This window comes from Ptychodera flava, chromosome 22 (assembly GCF_041260155.1).
Source record: "Ptychodera flava strain L36383 chromosome 22, AS_Pfla_20210202, whole genome shotgun sequence".
NCBI lineage: Eukaryota > Metazoa > Hemichordata > Enteropneusta > Ptychoderidae > Ptychodera > Ptychodera flava.
Genome location: NC_091949.1, coordinates 1,702,726 through 1,728,305, shown reverse-complemented (window position 1 = coordinate 1,728,305; position 25,580 = coordinate 1,702,726). Strand labels below are relative to the sequence as shown.

Here is a 25,580-nt window from a genome sequence, read left to right as displayed (position 1 = left end):
TACTGTAATGGTAGTAAGTGTAAAGTAAATATCGAAGCTAAATAAAATACTAACAAAAATGCAAATGTACTCTGATTGTAATGGAAAATGATTATAAAAATTGTAGAGTAATCCAAGGGTTAAGTAATCTAAGCGGCTAAAGTCATCACGCTAAGCAAACTTGCGGCAAATGTAAGGATATGCAAATGATGATAAAGTTACAAACTGTAGATACATTGAAAGGGGAAGTTCACCAAGGATGATTTTACATATGTTCAGGAAGTTTCATTTTAGGGCTTCATCAAGTCCATGTAATTAGAAGCATGGAAAAAAGCTTCAAGCTTGGGAGCTTGCAACATATGATATGGAAAGGACCATCTTCTGGTGTGTATGGCATTGTCCAGTCACCCAGGCTCAAACCAGGCTGTGCGTATTTACATAACTATTGTTGATACTGAGTATCCTTGCATAAACGATGAATCCCGTATAATAAATTGTCCACTGTCAAATTTCTCACTTGTTATTAGTAAACAGCAGCACAGAATCTGACAGTGGACAGTTCATCATAAGTGATTCATTGTTTGCAAAGGATACTCAGTCTCAACAATAGTTATGTAATCAACAATAGTTATGTAAATATCCACAGCCTGGTTGATCATAGGTGAGTGGACAATGCCATACCAATCGGAAGATGGCTCTTCCATATTATGTGATGGAAGCTCCAAGCCTGGAGCTTTTTGCCATGATTCAAATTACATGGAGTTGATGAAGCCCTAAAACTGAAGTTACTGTATTATTTATTGGTTTTGTAAAAACTTGTGTGAGTTATAAATGGCAAAAATAGCTTTTGCGAGGTGACTGATCACAAAGGTATATATTTGACCCCTTTTGATGCCATAATGCCATGGATTTATGAAGACAGTGTGTGGTAGGTCATCGAACATGAGCAGGTCATTAACAAATTTATCATTCAGTTTTAAATCTGTAATGATGGAAATATATAGTTCATCTCCGGGTGCAGAATTTTATCTAAATCTGCTCTTGTCATAAGGTGCCTCTGTAATGACATACAAAGGGAAATTAATGCATTGCATGTGCACTGTTTGCCTCTGGATCCAATACTAAATTGTGTACTTCCTTGATGTGTACTACCACGTACCAGAATTTAATATAGTTTAAAATGTTTGTTGCTGCTATCAACTACACTTTGCTGTTATTATTATTTAATACTGCTAACATATGTACTTCTATTGTCTCCATTTTTATCTGGACACAAATTACTTTGTGGTTAACATGGTACAAGTTACTTTGTTCACCCTTGTTGGTTACATCAGTTACATGTTTGTTGGTACTATTACTTTGTTGGTTGTTACAGGTGTCACTTTCAAGTGTACTTTCTTTGGTTACATTTAAATTATGACATAGGTACTTTGATTTACATGATACAGGTTACTATGTTGCTTTTCTTGACTGTACTTTTATTTGTCATATCATGAGTAGTATGTTGAGCCACAATATTACTTGTATTTTCATTGGTTTCATTGCACAAGGTCCATTCATGGTCTTTTGATGTAGCAAACTTTGTAGCTTGAGCACTATCCTGTAGAGAGACAAGAAAAAAATTATTCAGTTTATAATAATCAATAAGCATTCAACAATGAAAGTTTACAATTATACTTGTAATCATTAAATAGACATTACATCTATAAATGTACAAAACAGTGAAAAATTATGGAAAAAACATCTAAAGAAATATATATCAGCAAAACATGACCATTAAAGTGCTTGACATTTACACTTATCAAATGAAAAGTTAAACCACAATGATGAATATTCCTTTCAAATTCAAAAATTTTTCAAACACTTTATGATCTCAAGTGTAGCAACAGCTTTCTCGGCATTCAGGAGTTCCTAATTTTACGGATCACAATGTTTTGTATGTTGTTCATGATAGTTTTTACATAGTTTTTAGAAATATTTGTTTAGTTTTTATTACATTAATTATCTGTGTTTTTATGACATTAAAGGGATAGAAATATTTTCATTTCTGGTGGTAAACTTTTGCCACAAGAAATAATTAGGTGGCAATTCTAAAAATCTGGTAGCAATATGAATTATTACTGGTAGCAATATGAATATATTACCACAGATACAGAATACTTCTGCAGCATTCAGTCAGTGTTCACAGTATGACAACTTATCATACATATACACTACAAGCTCCTCAAATTATGTGCCACATTTATGCAGTCTTTAAGTCATGAAGTCAAATTTTGTTAGCCACACAAATACAAATTTTCCTTGCAGAAGAAAGCATTCGGTAGCATAGTGGCAGTGTACCGGTAGATACAAGTATTGTGGTGTTGTGTCATAGTTGTGATCAAGCAGGCTCAATAACATCTTCAGCATAAGTATTTTTCTTGAGACAAAAAGGGTTAGGCCAAAATCCTTTAAAACAAGACACAATGATATTGTTCAATTCAAATGTTTTTAAGAGTAATAATAGTTTTAATGATAATGATAACATTGTAGCCCAGGAACATTTTCATTTGATATTTTGATATGATCAAGAAATGTCTGGTGATGTTCACTATTACATCATTAAAATGGAGGAATCTGCTGAAATATTAAAATCATTCAGAATCACATCATTTCTTGCAAAAGTTAAAGCAGTTTGAAATAGTCCAAATGGATAATTTTAATTGTTTTACTTTTGAATTGTTGCTTTGATGTTAAGTAACCATGCAAAAATTGCAGCTTTAATAAAAGATTTGAAATGGATATGCTTACTGCAACTACTGTTGACAATTTCCCTTTGCCATAACTGTTAATAAAATTTAATTTAAAACTGTCAGTCAAGCTAAATGCCATTTAGTTGGAAAGCACCAAGAAATAATACCTATTACCATAAGATTGTACCTATTGGACCTCCCTAGGTGGTTTCTTTTGAACCATAATTGCGTACTTAAGGGTCACATAAGATGACCCAGATTTGACCTTTCAGAAAACCTCAAGTTTTTCTCCTTTTTCCTTGTATTATGACTCTGTTTGTGAAAGTTTCCTTTGAAATAATGGTTTTTACTATCAAACTGACTAATTGCAGGCCAATTTTGATAAGAGCAAGGTAGGTAAAACTTGGACTAAAAGGACGACCGGTACGCGGGACTAGAGGCAAAGCCAAGCCCAGTCTCAGTCAGTGTATTCCATGGTCGTTACTAGTACGTCCATGATGTATTCTAGCACACGAAGTTCGAACAGCAACAATGTTTGCTTCACGTACCAGGGAATTTGTAACTTTGTAGAAAGGAGAGTAAAGTGTTTCAATACATTGCAACTTTGTAGGAAGGAGGGTAAATTGTTTCAACACCTTACAACATTTTATTATAGCTATAGTTTTCTGTTGGGGAGGCATCGTGACATGATTCATGAGAAGAAAAAACATATAGTATGCAAAGACGTCAATATTTTGCCATTTGTAATTAAAGTGTATACGTTGTCTACACGTCACCCACGGTCCCTATCAAGCCGCAACTCAAAGTGATAAGTTTCTCTTGCATAGTATCAATGTCATTTTGATGAGGCGGCCTGCAGAAGGAGACTTCAGCATGCAGCATTTCACTGAAAACAGCCCTTTGAGAGAATGGTTACACTCAACGCAACATTTACGCACGGTCCCTCTGTGATTTATGCAAATAAACTTAAAACTATTCACGACCACAACCTCACCTATCGCTCTCATCCTATCGTGACGTCATATATATAACAACAATCATGCCCCACACTCTTCTCTATCGCACAATACACGAACAAAATGTCACCAAGCTTCTTTCCAATATAAATAATGATAATTTATACCATACCTTTGTCTTGACCTACGGTAGTGTCTTCTGTTCTTGATTTCGATATCAAAGCCAAGAGTCCTTTGTTCTCTCACTGAACGGGTTGATCACACCATACACGTTTTGATCCACATGCACACACAAAAAGAAGTTCCGTAATAGCCCATTCGGCCATTTTCAAACCACACTGTTGTCAGTGGGGTAAACAATATTCGCAACAATCACATTTCCAGGCTAATAGACTATGTTTTACGAAATCACACGTTCTTATCACAAAATAAAACTATCTTTGTCTTTAAATCAATGCGCCAGTAAACAGGTCCAGCAGCTAGTTATGTCATCAAGTCGGGTAATAAATGTTAAGGGTCTTAACAAAAGTGAGAAATCTAAAACATTAAATATGTTGTTTTTTATCAATTTATCGCCAAAAGTTCATGAAAATCTCTGATACTCTGAATCAGCCATCCTGCATATTTCTAACATTCATCAAACCCTCATTTCTGTTCCACAACTCATAAAACAGTCCACAATGCAGGATTGGTGTACATTCCAAAACTACATATATGAAAGACCCTAAAATCAATTAGTTAAAAAGGGGGGTTAGAAATTTCGCAAAACTATCTAACCGCCACTCCGTTTGGCTCCATTTTTCCGAATTGGAACCTTGAAACCAGTCTGAATATCTGTACCAAATATCAACGCAGTCTGTTCAGCGGTTTTTGACTTTTTGTCGTTTACGGAAATGGACGACATCTTTCACCGGTTGAAACTACCACTATATCACAACTTGCAGTTGTGATAAAAACTAACGATTAGAGTGACGACAGAGACCATGCCCGATACGGGAAATTGACATCAACTATTGCATGAGCGGTGACCTGAAACTTCAAACTTATATTTAAATGTCGACAAAATAAAAACATCGAAATGCAGGAGAGAGAGAGAGAGAGAGAGAGAGAGAGAGAGAGAGAGAGAGAGAGAGAGAGAGAGAGAGAGAGAGACGCTACACAGACATCGAAAATGTACATCTACTTTCCAGAAATTATAATAATCCAAAAGTGTTGGTTGAAGTAAATCTTCAGATGTTGGTTCCCAACTTTGCGAAGTCAGACCATACTTACAGAAAATGGCCGTCAGAGACTTCTTTAAAAAATAGTATCTTCAACACCACGTTCTTATGATCGGTGATGTCAATTTTTATTATTTTAATGCATTAAACGCTCTTAGATTATCTAATCTGCCTGTCACGGAGTTGCAATATATTTCCAAGGGCCGGCACACGATGTCAACTTACGCGTCGTCCATCGAGTGGCCGCGGTGGTAAAGTGTCACAGATCGCTCCGTCTGTAATCGCAGCCACCTTGATTTTGATGTGACAGTGTCACACCCAAGTGCTTTCTAGGTTTGAGGTTTTTTGTAACCTACAGCATAGACGAATTTGTCGACCCCACAAAATTTAACAGTCCATGCTTTGAAGCAGTCTCCACATAGCAAACATGTCTCGCGTAAATTTCATTATCGTCGTTTCAATTAATTCAACCTCTAAATTATTTCAGCAGTTTTAATTTCCTATTAATTCGACGATTTCAAATCGTAATTATTTCTTTCTGGTCGAATTGAAAGGGTTTTTACGGTAACCAACCCCTCGCTCGCAGAGGCATGGCAGGCTGCGATCGATGCAAATAACAAGTGGCTATTTTGCCGCACGAATTTAAATAAAACAAATAATAGCAAAAAGCAAAATCGAACCTGCACAAACTATATTCTGTGTTCGGTGGCAAAAAAGTAATCATCGATCGAGGGTACGCAAAATGCTTGATTTTGGGAGCGATCCCTTGCGTCGCGACAGGGCCAGCTGAGGCACAATGTAGCTTTGCGAAACTCAGTCTCTGCGGGAACTTAATTCCCACGTGTTTGAATTCACGCTAAATTTTAGATCGCCAACCTAGAGGGTCCGGCTAGGCCCGACTAGGCCCGACTAGGCCTGGGTTTTTCACTTTGTCTGGCGGTGGTGCATCAATGATCGTGAACAAAATCAAGCAGGCCCGGATTGGAAAGTCGAAAGACAGTAAACTTGTGCGATGGCATGAACAATTTGAATGGCTTGATGTAGATATGAGTGATCTGTGCTCTCGCTGTCGCTCGTAACGTTCGTAAATTACGAACAAAAATGAAAATTTACGAAAAAAAATAAATGCCCGATCGGCCATTTACGAACAATTTTGTTATTTTTGAAGACTGATTTTCGCTCAAGATTGTGAATTCCGGGGAAATACTGTCATTTCTCGTCTTTCAAAACCTACGCTGTCCCTATCATCGGCGCATCGGACACATGGTGATAGCTAGCTTTGGACTTTGACCTGTGATAACATGAGCAAGCGCGAAAAGGTTTCAAGATCCCCGGGTCTTGTACTCTCTCATAGTGGTGTGTCATGCGTTACCACCCCATTACGGTAGTTTCGAGACACCCAAACACTCACATGCTGTCAACTTTCCGAATGGACGGTCGAAGCGGATCGAGGGAAGCGGGCAGTTACAAATGCTTTTAGATAGATCATAGTATCCTCAGCTGAGAAAGAAAGTTGGGCATAAAAACGGCAACTGATATGAAAAAAATACGAAACAATGAAACGCCGAGAAGAGATCAAGAACAGTCAGCCTGAAAGACAGTCGCTCGAACTACAGCAGAACTGCAGTCCGGACTGTGCATGGTTGAACGATGTCTGTGCATGGAGGTGGAAGCGAGCCGGAAATCTTAGATGTCATAGATTTGTCATTTGATGATCTGCAGATTGAATTTTTCAGTCAGCTTGCCAATTTTAATAGGTTTCCTTTCAAAACATTTTACAAGAAACTGTCTCAGCAAATGTTATGAATACTGATAGTTTTCTATGATCCAGAGAAAATGCTGTGCACAGTCCCATGACCAAAAAGTTTATCCAGACAAAAAATAAATGACGATCATCTGCAGCATTATAAAAGTATAACTGTCTCTATGAAAACATTAGCAGGATCACCAGTCTCAGTTTGCGTACTTAAATTTGATTGAGATGAGACAAAATTTGTGCGAAACCACAGACTGCCAAATGTTCTGATCAGTGGTTGTTTTAAAAGAATTTTAGAGATGAACACGGCATAGTGACTGCAGCTAGAGGCACCATATAGTACCTATGGATGACATGCATACTTTCAAGTTAACAGAGCTCATCAAATATTAAAAACAGGGGACTGATTTTCTAGCATCTAAAATTTGTGCAAACACTGATAATATTAATGACCGCTTCATATATTTTATATAATATAATCATCAACCACTGACTACACACACAAAGGGAGTTATGATTTGTGTCACAATATACTTGAAAATGTTATGTTGTGTAATAAAGATCGAGTAATTGAATAACATTCAGTGGCCCGTTGACCAAAATGACACACTTTATTGAGACAAGGAAGAAATTTCAATGTTACAAGCATTCATGACCCATGATGAACTGTGTTATTCAATGGATCTTTTGAAAATGCGTATCAAAATATGAGTGTTCATTGTCAAAAAAACTAAAAAGAGATTTTTCATTTTCCATTGTCTATAATGAAATCATTCGTCATTTCTATCCCCTTAAAATCATTTATTGAGTACCAGAAGTCCTTGTTGAAAATTGGTGGGCTCAGAATAACATAATTTGTGCTTACTAATATTTTTTGAACCCAATTCGTAAATTTACTAACAATTTCGAAAGGCCAGGGAGAGCACAGCAGTGATGAAAGTAAACATCTTCACTGTGGGAATATTTATCGCGTGTGGTGTCGATGGTGTCGAGCGGCAAAAGAGAAGTCGGAATACGGAAGTGAAGTGGGTAAACTGGTCGAGAAAAAAGAGAGTTTGACTGAACACGCAAGTTCCTTCAAACACATTCGTGCGAGAGACAAGTACTTCGCTCAGTCTGTTGAAGCTAGTCCTCTGGCAAAAGCCTTCCGAAGCAACAAGCCTGGTAGTATTGAGAAATGAAAATCAAAATGAACATCGCCTATCTGATCGCTAAACATGAAATGCCGTTCTCTGTATTTCCCAGTTTATTGCTCCTACACAGAAAAAACGGAGTCGATATCAATCCAACCTATGACAATACACATAAGTGTGCTGAAATCATCGGTACGATTGCGGACAAAATGAAGAAGGAATTATCAGACTGTGTTCCTGATTCTAATTATATTTCCATTCTCATCGATGGTGATACTGATAGAGCTATGCAGGAGTGTGAAATAGTCTACTTGCGCCATGTTGACAAAACAAGTGGAAAACCAAAAGTAAATCTCATCGGACAGAAAGAACTCGAACATGCACACGCTGCAGGCGTGGTAAGTGCGGCAAAATCCCTCTGTGATAAAATAGACGACAACTGGAGGGCGAAGATTGTCGGATTTGGCGCAGACGGCGCATCGGTAAATCTCGTAAAAATTGCAGCGTGTTAACAATGCTACGAGATGAGTAAGTTACATCGTGTCCTTTCATTGTATGCCTCATCGGCTGGAACTTGTCATGCTTGCTGTACAGAAAGGCATATCGATGGTGAAAAATGTTCACGATGTTCTGAATATGGTTTGGAAGACGTATCACTACTCTCCAAAGAGTCGCAGAGAGCTCGCATCGCTTGCTTCTGAATTGGGAGTTGATGTTTACACTCCAAAGTCCATGTCGGGAACAAGATGGGCTCCGCATGTGGAAAGAGCACTGCGTATATTTCTGTCATCAAAGCAGAGGGACAAAAACAGTCCATCAACATGCGGCCAGTATGCAGCGGTTTAGCACATGCCGAACACCTCGCCGCCACTACCCGATTCTGACATCAAAGGTCGAGCAAGTAAAGTTGTTCTCGAAATGACAAAAGTGAAATTTGCCGCCTTTTGCCATTTCCTTTTGGATTTATTCGGACAGATAGCATCGCCGAGCCGGCTTGAACACTGAACAGAGAGAGAATACGGACGACCGCGAGTGTGACAGCGAAAATGATGAGTCGGAAGAAATCACTTATCAAGACGTGCAGTTGAAGGGCAAACCAGCCCTAGTTAAGACACAACTGCAGAAGGCAATCGACGAAACGTGTGATACAACTGTTGCAGAACTGAAGCGAAGGTTTCAGAATTGTTGGGTATGGTAAATGCGCAAGGAGCAGCTAAAGCAGTGGCATGTTTATCAGTGCTTTTCAATCATGATGCATGGCCTGACACAGTGGAAAGTCTAATGGTGTATGGTCAACAAGAATTGGCTTTCCTTCTGGAATGGTTTGGTCCAATACTTGATAGAAATGGTTGTAACTTGTATTGTTGTTGATGTGGCAGTGAATGGCGACAACTAAAGCTCTTAGTCTTCAATCAGTTTTTGGATAAATCACACATGGCATTGTGGAGTCTGATGTTGACAAAAGAACCATACCGCACAAATTTTCAGAACATACTACATTTGGTAGAGATAATGACAGCACTACCCATTTTCTACTGCCCGGTGTGAAAGACGAATCAAGACAGAAGCCCGCACTCGACTCATCCAGAAACTGTGGGAGACTTGATACGTATCAGCTTGGAAGGTCCTGATGTCACTGAATTTGACCCGACTGTTTATGCAGAGTCTTGGTTAAATGAATCTACGAGGGCAAGGCGGCCAAATGTAAAACAGTCGTGGCCTCAGAATATTGTCTGTGTTGATGATACTGCAGATATGGAAAATAGAGATCTGAATGATTTTCTGTAGTGTGCATGCATGAGTAGTAATTCTGGACATGAAGTCATGGAAACTGAACTGTTGAAGTTTTCTGACTTTTGTTTGAACAACGAACCAGATTCAGATATAATCTTGATTAAGATGTCTACGCGGCAAATACAAGCTACTGGTATATTGTGTACATTCACAATAATGTTGTTTATTGAAGTAAAATATTATCCAAGGCACAACAGGTTTATAATTGCTCCTTTATTTTGAACTTTAGGAGCATTTTGCTCCTAAATTTTGAAATTTAGGAGCATTTGGCTCCTGAATTTCAAAATTTGGAAGCATTGCTCCTTTGCAATGAAGTTAACTTCCTAGGCTGGATCAGGCATCAATATTAGATAGCCTGAATCACAGTGCCGCTACTTTCAAATCATCAACAGCAACTGTTTAAAAAAGTGTTCATTTTATGTTGAATGCATGGATCCTGTCGGAAACCACACTCAAAAATGCATCATCCTCAACAGAAAAAGCATAGAAAATATGAATTCAGAGATGTATTGGAAGCCATCGATGCTGGTTTATTGAATGAATTATTTGGCTTTTGGTGAGAGAAATCCGTCTTTGAACTTAGCGATACGTGCATGCATATAGCGGCCATGGCCGGCTGTTCTATTTCCCAACTTCCTGCACTGCCGTGTATGACGACTGTGCTACAGCCTACCGCTAAACATCAGTCTGCTAAAGTTGACACCTTCAAATTATTAAGTTTTGATATAAGCTCCCATCACTTAAACAAAATCATCACAATATGAGAACGAACTTCAACTACAATGTCAGGCAAGGTGTTGTTTACATTTTACAATCCCTGGCTATAAATCGCAGTAGGTGATTGCTGATGCATTCAGAAGAAAAATTTCCCTATAAATATTCATAAAATGCCGCATAAGTATCAATATGATCTGAGAAATTGCCATCTGCTGTACCTTTCTTCATCACCCATCTGTATTTCTCCATTTCAACCAACTGAGTCACTTAACCCACATCTCATGGCCGACGCAAAGTTGCGTTACTGCACAGGCCAACCGAAAATTAATAGTCTAAAATATGATATTTTTATAATTATTACAAGTCATTGACAATGACATAGTCCCCACTTGTAATAGGAGTATTAGTCTTGATGAGGCAGGGAAATGTGGTCATTAAGAAGTATCACTGGAGTGTATATGTTGAGATCTATGGGCACATAGGTCTATGTTGTTGTTCCAATTTGAAACACATGAGGCATGTCTAAGTTATGGTATCGGAAAAAAGATCAGACCTCTAGCTGTATTGGCCAGCCAAGAAATACATATGCGCATATAAATGATGTACAAGATGTGACATCTTAAGGTCTAATATCCTATCAAAATTGAAGGGTTATAGAACTTGTGGTTACTGAGTTATGCATATATATGTATAATCAAGGTCAAAGGTCATCGAGGTCATGTGACATTTTGAAAAAAAAAACAGTATTGCTAATAAATCCCTATATGCCACAAAATCAGACCTCTAGCTCTATTCGCTTGCCCAGAATTAGATATGTGCATAATTAATGAGGTAAAGTGTGTGTTGTCATAAGGTCTCCAATCCTACTAAATATAAAAGAAAATAGCACTTGTGGTCACTTATTTATTGACATAAACGTATATTTGGGGTAAAAGGTCATCGAGTTCACATGCAGTTTGTCAAAAAAATTTCTATCCTTTAGTTATCCCTATATACCAAAAATCAGACATTCAGCTCTATTGGCTTGCTCAGAATTACATATGCACATAATCAATGCGGTACAGTATGTGGCGTCATAAGGTTTCCCATCATACCAAATATGAAGGGTGTGGCACTTGTGGTTACTGAGTTATGGACAAATATGTATATTTGAGGTCAAAGGTCATTGAGGTCACGTGACATTTTGTCAAAAAAATTGTATTGCTAAGTTATCCCTATATACCAAAAATCAGACCTCTAGCTCTATTGGCTCGCTCAAAATTAGATATGCACATAATTAATGAGGTATATATGTGGCGTCATAAGGTGTCCCATCATACCATATACGAAGGGTGTAGCACTTGTGGTTATGTGGTTACTGAGTTATGGACAAATATGTATATTTGAGGTCAAACGTCACCGAGGTCACGTGACATTTTGTCAAAATGTCTGAGATATCTGCATGAATGGATGGACTCACGGATGGACGAACGGACAGACATGACCCAATCTATAAGCCCCCTGGACTTCATCCGTGGGGACTACAAACTGTGTCACTGCATCCTTTTTGCAATATGAATACGATGAGAAACTAAATTTTATTTTTCTTGGCCTTACACATTGGAGTCCAGGGTGAACTGACTTGTACATGGGAGTCTATGGAGAACTGACTTATACATGGGAGTCTATGGAGAACTGACTTATACATGGGAGTCTATGGAGAACTGCCTTCTACCGGTACATGGGAGTGTATGGAGGTGTAAACTAAAAAGTCCTCTAACACGGCCAAATTTGATCGCATTGTGAAACAAATGATGTGCAACTGTATGGGGTAGGGTACTATCCTTGTGCAAAGTTTGAAAGAAATTGAATAGGGCATGTCTGAGATATCTGCGTGAACGGACGGACGCACGGACGGACAGACGGAGGACATGACCCAATCTATAAGTCCCCCGGACTTCGTCCATGGGGACTAAAAAATAATAAATCATAATTATAAAATATTGATATCACATAACCGAGTTAGTATTTCACAGGATTGAGCTTCCTTTCTACAGACAAGCACTAAATAAAATCGCTGTATGTGTATGAGTTATGTATGACATGGGTGACTGGCCACCGCAGGCCGAGGTATCCAATATACTAGGAGTATATAACAGGGAAGGTGGCCAGCTTACACAGTCAGTCCTCTCTACACGGCTCTGAAAACCTCTATTTTACTTGCTCCTGCCATGTAAATCGCTGTATCTCCCTGCATTATTGATGGTTGATAAGCTGGCCATCAGATCTGCCTTGTTAGGCCCTTCTCAATTGTTGCTTTGTGAAACTAGTGATCTTAAAATGTTGTGCAAAGTCTGAAATCAAGTTTCTCAGACGTTTTACCTCTGTTCATTACAACATCCGGGAATCTCAGCTGGAGTCTGCTGCCGTTGACATATTGCTGTTTGCAGTTTAACCTCTACCGGACATCAGTCAGACGTTGCTTACTTTTTAGCATAAATCATATAGGCTGACATCACAGAATGTTCATTATTATTATTATTATTATTATTATTATTAAAAAACTTCTTTAAAGCGCACTACACATACGTCTCAGCGCGCTGTACATGACTGAAGAAAACAAAATACATGACTAAAATGAGAGCAAAGGTAGTTTTAAATAAAAAAGTCACAAATATCGCAAAGAAATTGGAAAAGGAAGTAAAACAGCGTAAAATGAGCAAAATGGCTAAAATCACAGTTGATAAAACTCAGTAAAAAGTAAGTCTTTCAAAGCACGTTAAAAACATTCAACATTTTTTGCAGAGCGAATCTCTGATGGCAATGAATTCCAAAGGAAAGGAGCATGAACAGAAAAGGCCCTATGGCCATAGGACTTATTATACTTCCCTTTAGGCGGGACTAAACGTAACTTTTCCAAGGACCGGAGGTTTCTTGCCGGAACATACAACTCAATTAAGTCGCTCAAGTACATGGGTGCAATACCATTAATAATTTATAAGTAATTCACAGAACCTTGAATCTGATTCGAGCTTCGATTGGAAGCCAATGCAGGTCGATCAACACGGGTGTAATATGGTCAAATTTGCGTGATTGAGTGACGAGACGTGCAGCAGCATTTTGAACTGACTGCAATCGAGAAAGCTGTTCTTTTGTTCAACCAATGACCGCTTAGCAACCTCTGCTTAATGACCCTAACAGAGGTCAAACTGCAGCTAAATGATTTATGCTAATCAGTCTGTACCCAAGGGGAGCTCCCTACTGAGTTTGGTGGATTTCTTATCAGTCCTCAGACAACAAACTAGAACTCTTGTTTAGGTAAATGCCAGGTCAAATAGCAAAGTACTTAGCTAAGTTGCTGGGTAATTACCTAATTTGGTGTTCCGATAACTCATGCACACGCTGTAACACATCAAACTGTTCGTACATAAATTTTGAGACTAAAGGTTGTGTTCACCGAACAAACAGCTTATAACCTCTTGTCATTCTGCCCTCTTATATAATGGACCTTAGTATACCATATTCTTGCATAAAAGAGTATAGTCCTTTATGTTACATGAAAGGCATGATGGTAGGATTTCACAGCATTGCTAACATACTGGAAAGGGCACAACAGTATTTTGGTCTAGCCTTCGATCAGCACTACACTGTTTTTTAACTTTTGTGGGTGCAATAACCTAAATGCACTAACAATTTTTCCATATGAAAAGAAACAGGTTGAACAGTAAACTCACAGGCCTCCAACACCAGTATGAGTTCAGTCCCTCATTCAACTCTTGAAACCAATCATGTAAAAGATACCGCAAATTAGGCAATAACTGAGTTATTGCAACAATTGGAACTCTAGATCTGTACGCTATTCAGACATCCATGTACCCATGTCAAATACTGTCTTCATCGAATCCATTAGGTAGTTTCTGACTTTTTTATGTTTACATACTTAACTCTTCTATGTTTTGAACTCTTGTGCTACCCTTAAGTCTAACTGAACTATTTGTCAGTTAAATATGTTACATTAACTTTTCTCGCTTTACCAGTTACAGTTCAAACTTGCTCTTTTCTACTTGTGTATTTTCAGCTTTTCTCTCTAAATCACAGAAACATGCTGGGTAAGCCTAATTCACGTGCCACATGCCACGCGCCACATGCCATGGACTCGTGAGAAATTATAGGGAGGGAGGGCCTAATTAAAAAGAGTATACAGAATCTGGGAATTGCGTTAGTTTAATTATACATGCCCAGAGTATATTCAAGCAACACCACAATACCCATCTCAACACTACCTTTGTTTCGCAAAATTTACATAAGTCGGAGATTGAAATTAATTAGATGATGGAATAAAGTCTTTAGAGTTTGACCAATTTCGACACCCCTACATACAGAGAGGCCGACTTTGTCTTGGAGCCGAGTTGTCGCAGAGTGGAGAAAATTGCCTACGGCCGTGTTCTCATTGTATTCAAACTTATTGGCATGTAAAGACTGGTACACTTTTGCATTTTGTCGAAAAACCTTCGCGATCTTTGTGACAAACTGATGGTGAATCACAGTGATATTTGGGAAAGGGTGTCAGTAATTGTTTTCATTACCAGAAAGTAAATTGAAGTAATGTGGAACAACAAATGTTACGGTAATAACACAGCATGTAGGTAGAAAAGTTGGCTACAGATGGAGACATACGGGATACGCTATCCGTTCACATGATCGCTAGGTCGGAAGCAATTCACACTCAAAGTCGATGCCGAAAAGACAAAGTGAAATACTATTGGCTGATAATTTTAGTTTTTCTCTATTTTCACGCCTTTGGCGCAATGTTGCGAGTTGCGTCACAAAACACTGCATATTTTGTGGAATACTGCAAACCATCAGCATGGCTTTTTTTGAAGCCATGGATTTTCTGTCACAAGCAGTAATCTTACCAGCCATGCTAAAATTTAGAGCACAAAATAGTCTACTCGAGACAAAAATAGAGTAGAAATATTTCCGGCCTCACAAACCAGAGATACTGAAAATCGTATTCCATAACGTGCAATGGACTGAAAGGGAAGAGAGCAGCATTCATGTAGGAAGACCGCTTGGTGTTGTTATCAACATTCCCCTGTATTTACCATGATAACTGAAGTTAACGATAGCACTCTATCTTTGTTTACTTAATCCAGTTTTAATTGCAACAACAGTATTCCCCCAAGATCTGATATGCGGCATGTCTGGAGTGGGGAAAATTCACTATGGGAATGTCCATATGACATTTCTAATTTTAGCGGCTTTTTATTGCAACACGTGCTGATTTCTGCCCCTTAACGAATACTATCGCCCTATGCGTTGGAACGCCACTGCACTGAAAATCAGCTGAGGCAGAGTCCTGATCCTGCAAATCGACAGGCTTTTATCACCGTTATGTGATAGTGGGCCCTTCAGTCACATGTACGTTTGTGGAGGGACCGTGGTTCCAGCCTGAAATTCGTTGAACAAGAAAGGAAAGTCTCTGGTTAGTGTCACAGTGGTTAACTGGAAATGCATTTGTTTATGCATGGAGGTATAAAGCGAGATTAGTCTTTTGCCCATGATTAGGACACCAAGACTGGCCAAGACTGTATTGTGTTTCGAAAATCAATGTTGACCTGGCCTGACACGAGTATGCCTATCGTGTTCATGGTAGGCCTGCCTACAGCCTATGTGTTGTGGTGGGACTGTGGTTTACTTGCACCCGTGCGAAATACAGCGCTTTGGTAACATTTTGATTGATACAAGTTGGCAGGATGGTGGACTTGTCCACAAAATAAACCTGTTTGCAACATTTTGATTGATACTTGTCAATAGGCTTACGCCCATACCAGTCACATTTCCATAGACACCATAGGACCAAGGTATTTGCAATATAGCAACCTTAATATATGGTCTACAAAATCAATGTACAGAATTTTGATTGATCAATTTTTAATGTTACAAATTTACGTGCAGTGTGATTTTGAAAAATACTGGCCAACCCTCCCTATAATTTCTCTTTCTGCATATGCACTGAATTCGCTGGTCATTCGCTGGTCCCCAGTTCATGCATTTAGAAGGCTGCGTTGAAGCCCGAATGTTGATTTATTCATGAAAATGAATCAATGAATTAAATTGGAGTCAAAATGCACCTACTTCTGGCTTGCGGCACGCGGCACTTGGCACGTGAATTAGGCTTACCCAAACATGCTAGCATAAATTTTTCAGTGAAACTCTTCTCTCTGCATGGACACCTTTCTTCTTGTAACAAATGAAAACACCTTTGATGATTTCAAATGATTATGAGTAAGCTACCACGGAAGAGTTTGAAGTCACAACAAGTTGTACATGTATTTACACAGACATTCCAATCTAAAACTGCTGCAAACAACAGTGCAATGACAGGCAAATTGCAAAAACTGCATATGAATTCCACAAATTACTCACCAGGACTCCAAGAAATGTTATAAATATTGATGTTATGCTGCCAAGAATACCTTCTGGATCATATGGACCAGTCTGGTAGAGATCCTGTGAAGTTGTAAAAGAACAATTACTACAAAATAATCATTTACAAGGGCTAACATATCACTTGTAGACATTTGAAAAAGAATTTAACAAGAAACGCTGCTAAGTTTTTAGCTTATGGCAGTTGTGATACTAGATTGTACACTCACGTTCCAACATATTTAGATAAGTTGAAGTTGCTTTTATATTTAATACCAGGCTAATTATCACCAAGCAAGAGTAGTGTTTGGCCACAGCAGTGGTATACACAGCAGGTGCCAGCTAATAAGAAGCCAGGATTATTTATGCTTTTTGATAGGGGTTGGTGTATACAATTTGATATATATTACACAAGTGAGAGTAAGCCTCTTCATTCATTCCTTCATGCATCATCCTAGGCCAAGATGAGCCTGTCTCCTATTTTCTTACCTTACTTTGCTACAAGTCACTGCTGATTACACAGTCCCCGCTCGCACCATTAATTGTGATGCACATGCACACTACAATACAATGACTATGTGCCAAGTTTGAATGAAATCTGGTCAGGGATAGTTGAGTTAAATTGGTTCAAAAACATGAAAAAATCCCAACAAAATGGCCATCCGGCAACGATACGGTACACTTGTAATTTCTGTGTAATGGTCACTGTACCTTACAGGTTGGGTGCTGGTAGATGTGGTTCTCGCCAAAGATGTATTTATCAATATATCCAGCAGACCCTCCTGTACAGTTTAATAAACTCGTTCTATTCAGACCAAAGACTAGGGCACCTCCAGGACCAAAATAACCCCTAAAATAAAATGTCAGAACATGAGTATAAAAGTGGTACATGCTTGCTGAATGAAAATATTTTGATTGTCTTTATAATGAGAAAGAAAGTTTGTTAATTTTGTGTTTGATTTCATTTCAATATAATGTGAGAAAATATTCATTTCATAATCAACAATCAGGTGTATTTATTTATGTTTTAGTTTTATTGCATGCACACAGATATCAAGCTGACACATGGCGTGGCACAGACATTCATGATGAAACCAACATAGATTGTATTGATAAACTTGTATGAACCACTATTCGGAAGGGAAATACAAGGTTGTTACAAAATTCACCTGGGTGACTTTTTTAATGTTTCAAATTTTAAATTGGTATACTAAGTAAAGCTGTTAACTCCATTAATTATGTGGTAACATGCAATTTGAAGTATATACATACATTTTATATCTAAAAAGATGTGGAAACAAGAAGCAGAAAACTAAGCAAGTTGTGTGTACCAGTACCATTATGCTTGAATTTCAAGCATGTTTCTAAAGTGTAGACTGGTATAGAGCTGACAAATATGGGTTAGAGCATTTCCCATATGCTGAAAATGTTTATGTGACCCAATGAAAACCATTAGAAAGCTGTCTTAGCACAGCCCTTTGTGGTTACACCTACCTTTCATACTGCACTGATTGTGGTTCGGTGTATTAACCTTAATACTGTTGTTGTAACTGGACGGACATTTTAAATGCCTTGAAATATCATACATTTACAAACTAGATGGAATTTTTTGAAAGCTCAGTCATCCAGTCCATTTGATTGAAATTGAGGAAATCCCTTTTTTAACCAGTGGTTGAATTATATGAGGTATTAATTAATAGAGTGCTTTAATTGATAGGGAATTTACGGTATGTATGCAGGTGAATGGAAAACCTTCTTAGTTTGTATCCAGAGGTTTGTGTCAACTCATTTCACTTGTGCCACCAAATCATATGCAATGCATTTTAATGCTTACAAAATGAGTATTTTTTGACTGATACAAAAATATGTTAAAGTTGTCACTATGATAAAAGAGACTTCAAATTTTTGGTGAATATAACTTACATTGGACATCCTGGTACAGGTAGTAGAAATGCCAAACACAAATACAAGGCTAACAACAACAAAGCTACAAGCCAGTGTAACCATAGATGGACAAAATCTCTGATTGGATGGAACCATTTGTACTGAGGATAAAATAAAATAAAAAAAAAAGTCATCGTTGATGACACAGTCCCCACTTGTTAATCGGTATTTTGATTACAGGTCCTCAAAGAGGATAGAGTCCTCTTCATTAGGTCTGTGATAAAAATACTTTTGAATGAATTCGCTTGATACATGTCTGAGTTATGGTTCAGGACATGAAAAAAATCGTAACAAAATGGTCGCACAGCGGCCATATTGGATCGCATCACAAAACAAATTGATGTGCATAGCTATGACATTGGTCGATGTCCTTGTACCAACTTTGAATAAAATTGGTCAAAACATGTGGATATGCCTGAGAAATGGCTCTGTACATGAAAAAATCGTAATAAAATGGCCGCCTGGCGGCCATATTGGATCGTATCACAAAACAGATTGACGTGCATATGTATGACATAGGTCAATGTCCTTGTACCAACTTTGAATAAAATCAGTTGAGATATGCCTGAGTTATGGCTCTGTACATGAAAAATCGTAATAAAATGGCCGCAGAGCGGCCATTTTCGATCGTATCACAAAACAAATTGCCGTGCACAGCTATGACATTTGTCAATAAGCTTGTACCAACTTTGAATAAAATCGGTTGAAACGTGCCTGAGTTATGGCTCTGTACATGAAAAAAATCGTAATAAAATGGCCGCCTGGCGACCATATCGGATCTTATCACAAAACAAATTGACATGCATATCTATGACATTGGTCAATGTCCTTGTACCAACTCTGAATAAAATCGGTCAAAACATGCCTGAGTAATGGCTCTGTACATGAAAAAATCGTAATAAAATGGCCACACGGCGGCATATTGGATCGTATCACAAAACAAATTGACATGCATATCTATGACATTGGTCAATGTCCTTGTACCAACTCTGAATAAAATCGGTCAAAACATGCCTGAGTAATGGCTCTGTACATGAAAAAATCGTAATAAAATGGCCGCCTGGCGGCCATATTGGATCAGATCACAAAACAAATTGATGTGCATATCTATGACATTGGTCAATGTCCTTGTACCAACTCTGATAAAATCGGTCAAAACATGCCTGAGTAATGGCTCTGTACATGAAAAAATCGTAATAAAATGGCCGCCTGGCGGCCATATTGGATCGTATCACAAAACAAATTGACGTGCATCTGTATGACATTGGTCAATGTCCTTGTACCAACTTTGAATAAAATCGGTTGGAACATGCCTGAGTTATGGCTCTATACATGAAAAAATCGTAATAAAATGGCCGCCTGGCGGCCATATTGGATCGTATCACAAAACAATTGACGTGCATCTGTATGCCATATAAAGTAATCCTTGTATCAAGTTTGAATGAAATTGCTCCAGGCATCTCAGAGATATCTGCGTGAAGACGGACGGACGCACGCAGGACGCACGCACGGACGCACGCACGGACGCACGCACGTATCACGCACGCACGGACATGACCAAACCTATAAGTCCCCCCCGGACGGTGTCCGTGGGGACTAAAAAAAACAAGAAAAAAAGGCCATGAGCTTTTTGAGAAGTCCAGTAACTATTGATGTCTGTTTATTGACACTGAGTTTTGTTAATCTGTCCAGAATATGAAGTCAAAAGAAAGCACTTTCTCAACAAGATCGATCTTCCAAATAAAACACATTTAACAATTCATTGTTGATGACACAGTCCCCACTTGTTAATAGGTACTTCAATAGCAAGTCATCAGAGAGGATAGAGTACTCTTTATTAATTAGGTCTGTGATTAAAAAGCTGATACACATGCCTGAATTATGGCATTGGACATCAAAAAAATGTAACAAAATGGGCGCCATGCTGCCATATTGGATCATATTATAAAACAAATCCATGTGCACATGTATGACATGAGTCAATTTTCTTGTAAAATGCCTTGAAATTTAATGAAATCAGATGAGACATGCCTGAGTTATATGGCTCTGGACAAGAAAAAATTGTAACAAAATGGCCACCTGCACGCAGCCATATTGGATCATATCGTGAAACAAATCCATGTGCATATGCAGTGTTCATTCTAGGACGTAAAAACAAGGGGCCACTTTGGGCCCCTACTCCTGTCACCAGGGGGCCATTTTATAAAATCGGGGCCGTCATGATCACACATGTAAAACCCTTGAATTTTCTGCTGAAAATACCATAGTCTATCAAGTCAAGAAAGGAGAATACTAGAGATCGGGCCACCTGTAACCAACAAAGCCTACAGCTTAGTTGTGCTCCGTATACGCAACAGGCCCAACAATGGCAGCAGCAAACTAACCGTTTGGTTTGATTCAATTGTTTACGTAACTTATGTGATGAATTATTGATGTCGGACTTAACAACTGCACAAATTACTACGGACTGTGATTTTGACTGGAAACGATCATGATCAAAGCTTAGCGCACCGGTAGGATTTCTCCGAGTGGCCCCCGATTTGCACTGGTCGACAATTATCACACTGATACAACACGAGAGTGTAACCCGTACGACCTACATAAAGTGATCGATACATCAACTTTTATACATAACTTGTATGTATTAGCAAATTTACGATCATTGGTTCTGATCTGGCTACTCTGGATAACGAGATATGTCCGACCTAAACTCAGTGTGTTGCTCTTCAAAACGATCAAAACAATATGGCCGGCCAAGCATGAATGCTTTCCTTGCAGTGTTCAACGTTTCGCTGGATGGACGATAGACGTTGCAAACGCTTCAATTTAAGGGACTACCCGATCATCCTGGGTTCATCAACTATTATATAGTACTGGCGTTAAAAATCTGAGCGGCGACTAGCTTTTCACGATAACGCGGCGGCCAGAGCCGTTGTTTACATTCATCGATCGTACCACATGCGCACGGCTCCAATACACCATTGCCCCTACATCAGTCCTTTCTACCCAGCTTCCTATGCACCACCATATATGCCGTAGTGGGCAAAGGTCGAAGGGTAACTGAATCGTTTAACATGGCACACTATGACTGAGGTAATGACCTTCGGGGAGCTACGTAAATGTATGAACTAAGTGAACTCTGCGTGATCGACCGACCCATTCATAAAATGTTGCGCCCTTGGTGGCGCATCAAAGGTAGAAATGAGGGCCATTCGAGATTTTTTTGCGCAAATTGCGCAATGGCGCGTCCTAGAATTAACTCTGATGTATGACATAGTCAATGTCCTTGTACCAACTTTGAATAAAATAAACTTAGATGTGCCTGAGTTATGTCTCCGTATGTGAACAAGTCATCGTTGATGACACAGTCCCCACTTGTTAATGGGTACTTTGATTACATGTCCTCAGAGAGGATAGAGTCCTCTTCATTAATTAGGTCTGTGATAAAAATACTTTGATACAGATGGCGCTCAATGGCCAAGAATGAGTTCCATGGTGATGAAAACATAAAACCAATGTAGGCCACCATCCTAAAGTTCAGAAAATGAGTCAACTAGGAATTAATCAACCAGGATGTTGCAAAACATTTTGCATACAATTCTAACACTTGACAGATTATCACTGGTACCATATTTGAGACATGCCCAAGTTTTGGCTAAGGACAGGAAAAAATTGTAACAAAATGGCTGCCATGCAGCCATATTGGATCATATCATGAAACAAATTGACATACATATGTATGACATAGGTTAATGTCCTTGTACCAACTTTGAATAAAATCGGTTGCGATATGCCTGAGAGTATTATGGCTCTGTACATGAAAAATCGTAACAAAATGGCCGCAAGGCAGCCATATTGGATCGTATCACATAACAAATTGACATGCATATGTATGACATTAGTCAATCTCCTTGTACCAACTTTGAATAAAATCGGTTGAAACATATCTGAGTTATGGCTCTGTACATGAAAACATCGTAATAAAATGGCTGCCTAGCGGCCATATTGGATCGTATCACATAACAAATTGACGTATATATCTATGACATAGGTCAATGTCCTTGTACCAACTTTGAATAAAATCGGTTGAAACATGTCTGAGTTATGGCTCTGTATATGAACAAATTGTAATAAAATGGCCACCCAGCAGCCATATTGGATCGTATCACAAAACAATTGTCGTGCATATCTATGACATTGGTCAATGTCCTTGTAGCAAGTTTGAATAAAATCGGTTGAAACATGTCTGAATTATGGCTCTGTATATGAAAAAATCATAATAAAATGGCCGCCTGGCGGCCATATTGGATTGTATCACAAAACAAATTGATGTGCATATCTATGACATTGGTCAATGTCCTTGTACCAACTTTGAATAAAATCGGTTGAAACATGTCTGAGTTATGGCTCTGTACATGAAAAAATCGTAATAAAATGGCCGCCTGGCAGCCATATTGGATCGTATCACAAAACAAATTGACGTGCATATCTATAACATTGGTCAATGTCCTTGTACCAACTTTGAATAAAATCGGTTGAAACATGTCTGAGTTATGGCTCTGTACATGAAAAAATCGTAATAAAATGGCCGCCTGGCGGCCATATTGGATCGTATCACAAAACAAATCGACGTGCATCTGTATTAATATGTAGTAATCCTTGTACCAAGTTTGAATGAAATCGCTTCTTGCATCTCTGAGATATCTGCGTGAACGGACGGACGGACGCACGCACGCACGCACGCACGGACATGACCAAACCTATAAGTCCCCCCGGACGGTGTCCGTGGGGACTAAAAAATCATCACAGAATGGCCGCACAGTGGCCGCATTGGATTGCATCACAAAACACACTGACGTGCATATGTATGACATAAGGAGTAATCCCTGTACCAAATTTTGATGAAATCACTCCAGGCATCTCAGTGATATCTGTGTGAACGGACAGACGCACAAACACACGGATGCATGCACGGACGTGACCAAACCTATAAGTCCCCCAGACGGTGTCCGTTGGGACTAATGAGCAACTAACGTACCATATTTTCGCATTATACTTTGCTCACATTTGGTTAGATGTGTCTGGTCAGAGTTGGTGTACGTACAATATGTAACATCTTCCATACTTTATTAACTTATGGTATTCATAATATACAGTACATCTGAATACATCTTCATTCACCATCCATTAAATTTCATGGCTAAGTATGTATTGGTTGGCAACTGTTGCAATTAACAGACATACCGGTACACACATACAATACCATATGCAGCCGTGTTCATCAAAATTAGTAATACAATCTACCATACCAAGGAAAAGGTGTTCTCTTGTACTGTAAACAATATTCGGTATTCATCAAGCAGTAATATCAACTTATTAATGGGGCAGAGAAATTCAAAACACAAACCTGCAAACTACATCTAAACAAACCAAATTTTATATCCGCACACATGTTAGAGTTGGTAAGCCTGATCTTGCTTGATTAAGGGGTCAAGTTCACTATCTGCAGGGTTGATATTTTTGATTGCATGTATGTATTTATGTCATCTAGCATGAACTTGTATATGATGAAAAGATGATTGTTTACAAGATCTGTACCTAACAATGTTTTGTAGACTAAATGTATGGCTACTTCCATTCTAGTAAAACATGGTGTGTCAGCTTTTCTAGTCACAATTCTAGATATAACATAAAAAGTCACCATACACATGGGGTTTACCTAAGGTCCTTGCATACAAATTTTCAAAGCAATCTGACAAACAGTTATTGAGATTTTTGATTGCTACAGACAAGCAATATTGCTGCCATTGACATGTATGACATCTAATTCCATTCAGCTCATGTGACAATGGAGACAAAAAATCACTGTCGTTTGCGTTATGTAGATCATTTCCCCCCTCACTCATGAGCTGAGTTTAATTAGTCTAGAACATTCTCAAGGTCACTGTCCTTCACGACCTCACCACCTTGAATTCAATTAGTCATGTTTGGAATGTTCTGGAAATTTAATTAGTTGTGTAAGGAAGATAATTTTAGAGCAGTAAATAGCATGTCAATAAAAGTTCTAGATTTTTCTTATATTCTCTTATATAACCACTTAAGTATAATAGACATCAAATCAGGTCCAATAATCGTTATCATTCAAGGTAACTAAGAAAGTTACCAGGTCCAAGGAACATATTGAAAATGACAAAGGCAATGGGTTCATCTTGAACCACAAAATAAGGGACTGGCACAGATTGCAGTCAGACATTTCGGATCGTGTCTCTGACATGTTACTTCAAGACTTTGGAAACTCCAACAGTATTAATATCAAGACTTTTCAAGACCTTCACTGCAACGCTGGATTTATACTGTGGATATTGCGAAACTTCAAGCCTGCAAGCCAAAGGACTGTTCATTCATCCAACTGACTGTTACAACTCTAAGACTGGCGCTTTGCCGTCCCAGCTGAGATAAGAAGCCTGTCTGTACACTTTTACAGTTTGTATTCCATCCCTTGACTTAGCGATTAGTTTTATTTATTTTTTTGTAATAAATTTATTTTTAAAACGAAACTGCTGAGTTCACCTTTTGTTCGTTTTCTCTCACGTAACATTTGTAACAAGTCATCGTTGATGACACAGTCCCCACTTGTTAATGGGTACCTTAAGGTGAAGGACGACGAATTCGGACGTGCACACGCTTTAGAACGTTTCTGCGGCAGATTTAACTCCAGCCTGCCGCAAATTGGTTATTTTGTAGCGCATGTATTTAACATCACCTGTCATTGTTGAAATTGTGCTTTTACCTAATTTTTGACCCAGTGTCTTCGAAATACATTGTGACCTATAACCTTGTCATATTTTGACCCCTAGGAAGCTGGTTTTTATTCAATATGAGCGAAAAATTAACATTTCTCTCCCATTTATATGGCGCAAATTACCCATTCACCTGGAGAT

At 38.5% G+C, this 25,580-nt stretch overlaps 1 protein-coding gene across 5 annotated transcripts in view; it reads right to left on the bottom strand.

Moving 5' to 3' along the window:
• The window catches only part of LOC139122446 (heparan-alpha-glucosaminide N-acetyltransferase-like), a 381,449-nt gene that overhangs the window by 187,494 nt on the left and 168,375 nt on the right, over positions 1-25,580 (bottom strand). For all 5 annotated transcript variants that reach the window (XR_011549472.1, XM_070687822.1, XM_070687823.1 and 2 more), the window contains 3 exons: positions 18,619-18,740; positions 17,407-17,545; positions 16,696-16,779 (listed from right to left, as the gene is read on the bottom strand). Coding sequence is in view for 4 of the 5 variants with exons in the window: in XM_070687822.1 (XP_070543923.1) it covers positions 16,696-16,779; positions 17,407-17,545; positions 18,619-18,740 (345 nt within the window). In the remaining variant the exon portion in view is untranslated. The remainder of the gene's footprint in view (positions 1-16,695; positions 16,780-17,406; positions 17,546-18,618; positions 18,741-25,580) is intronic.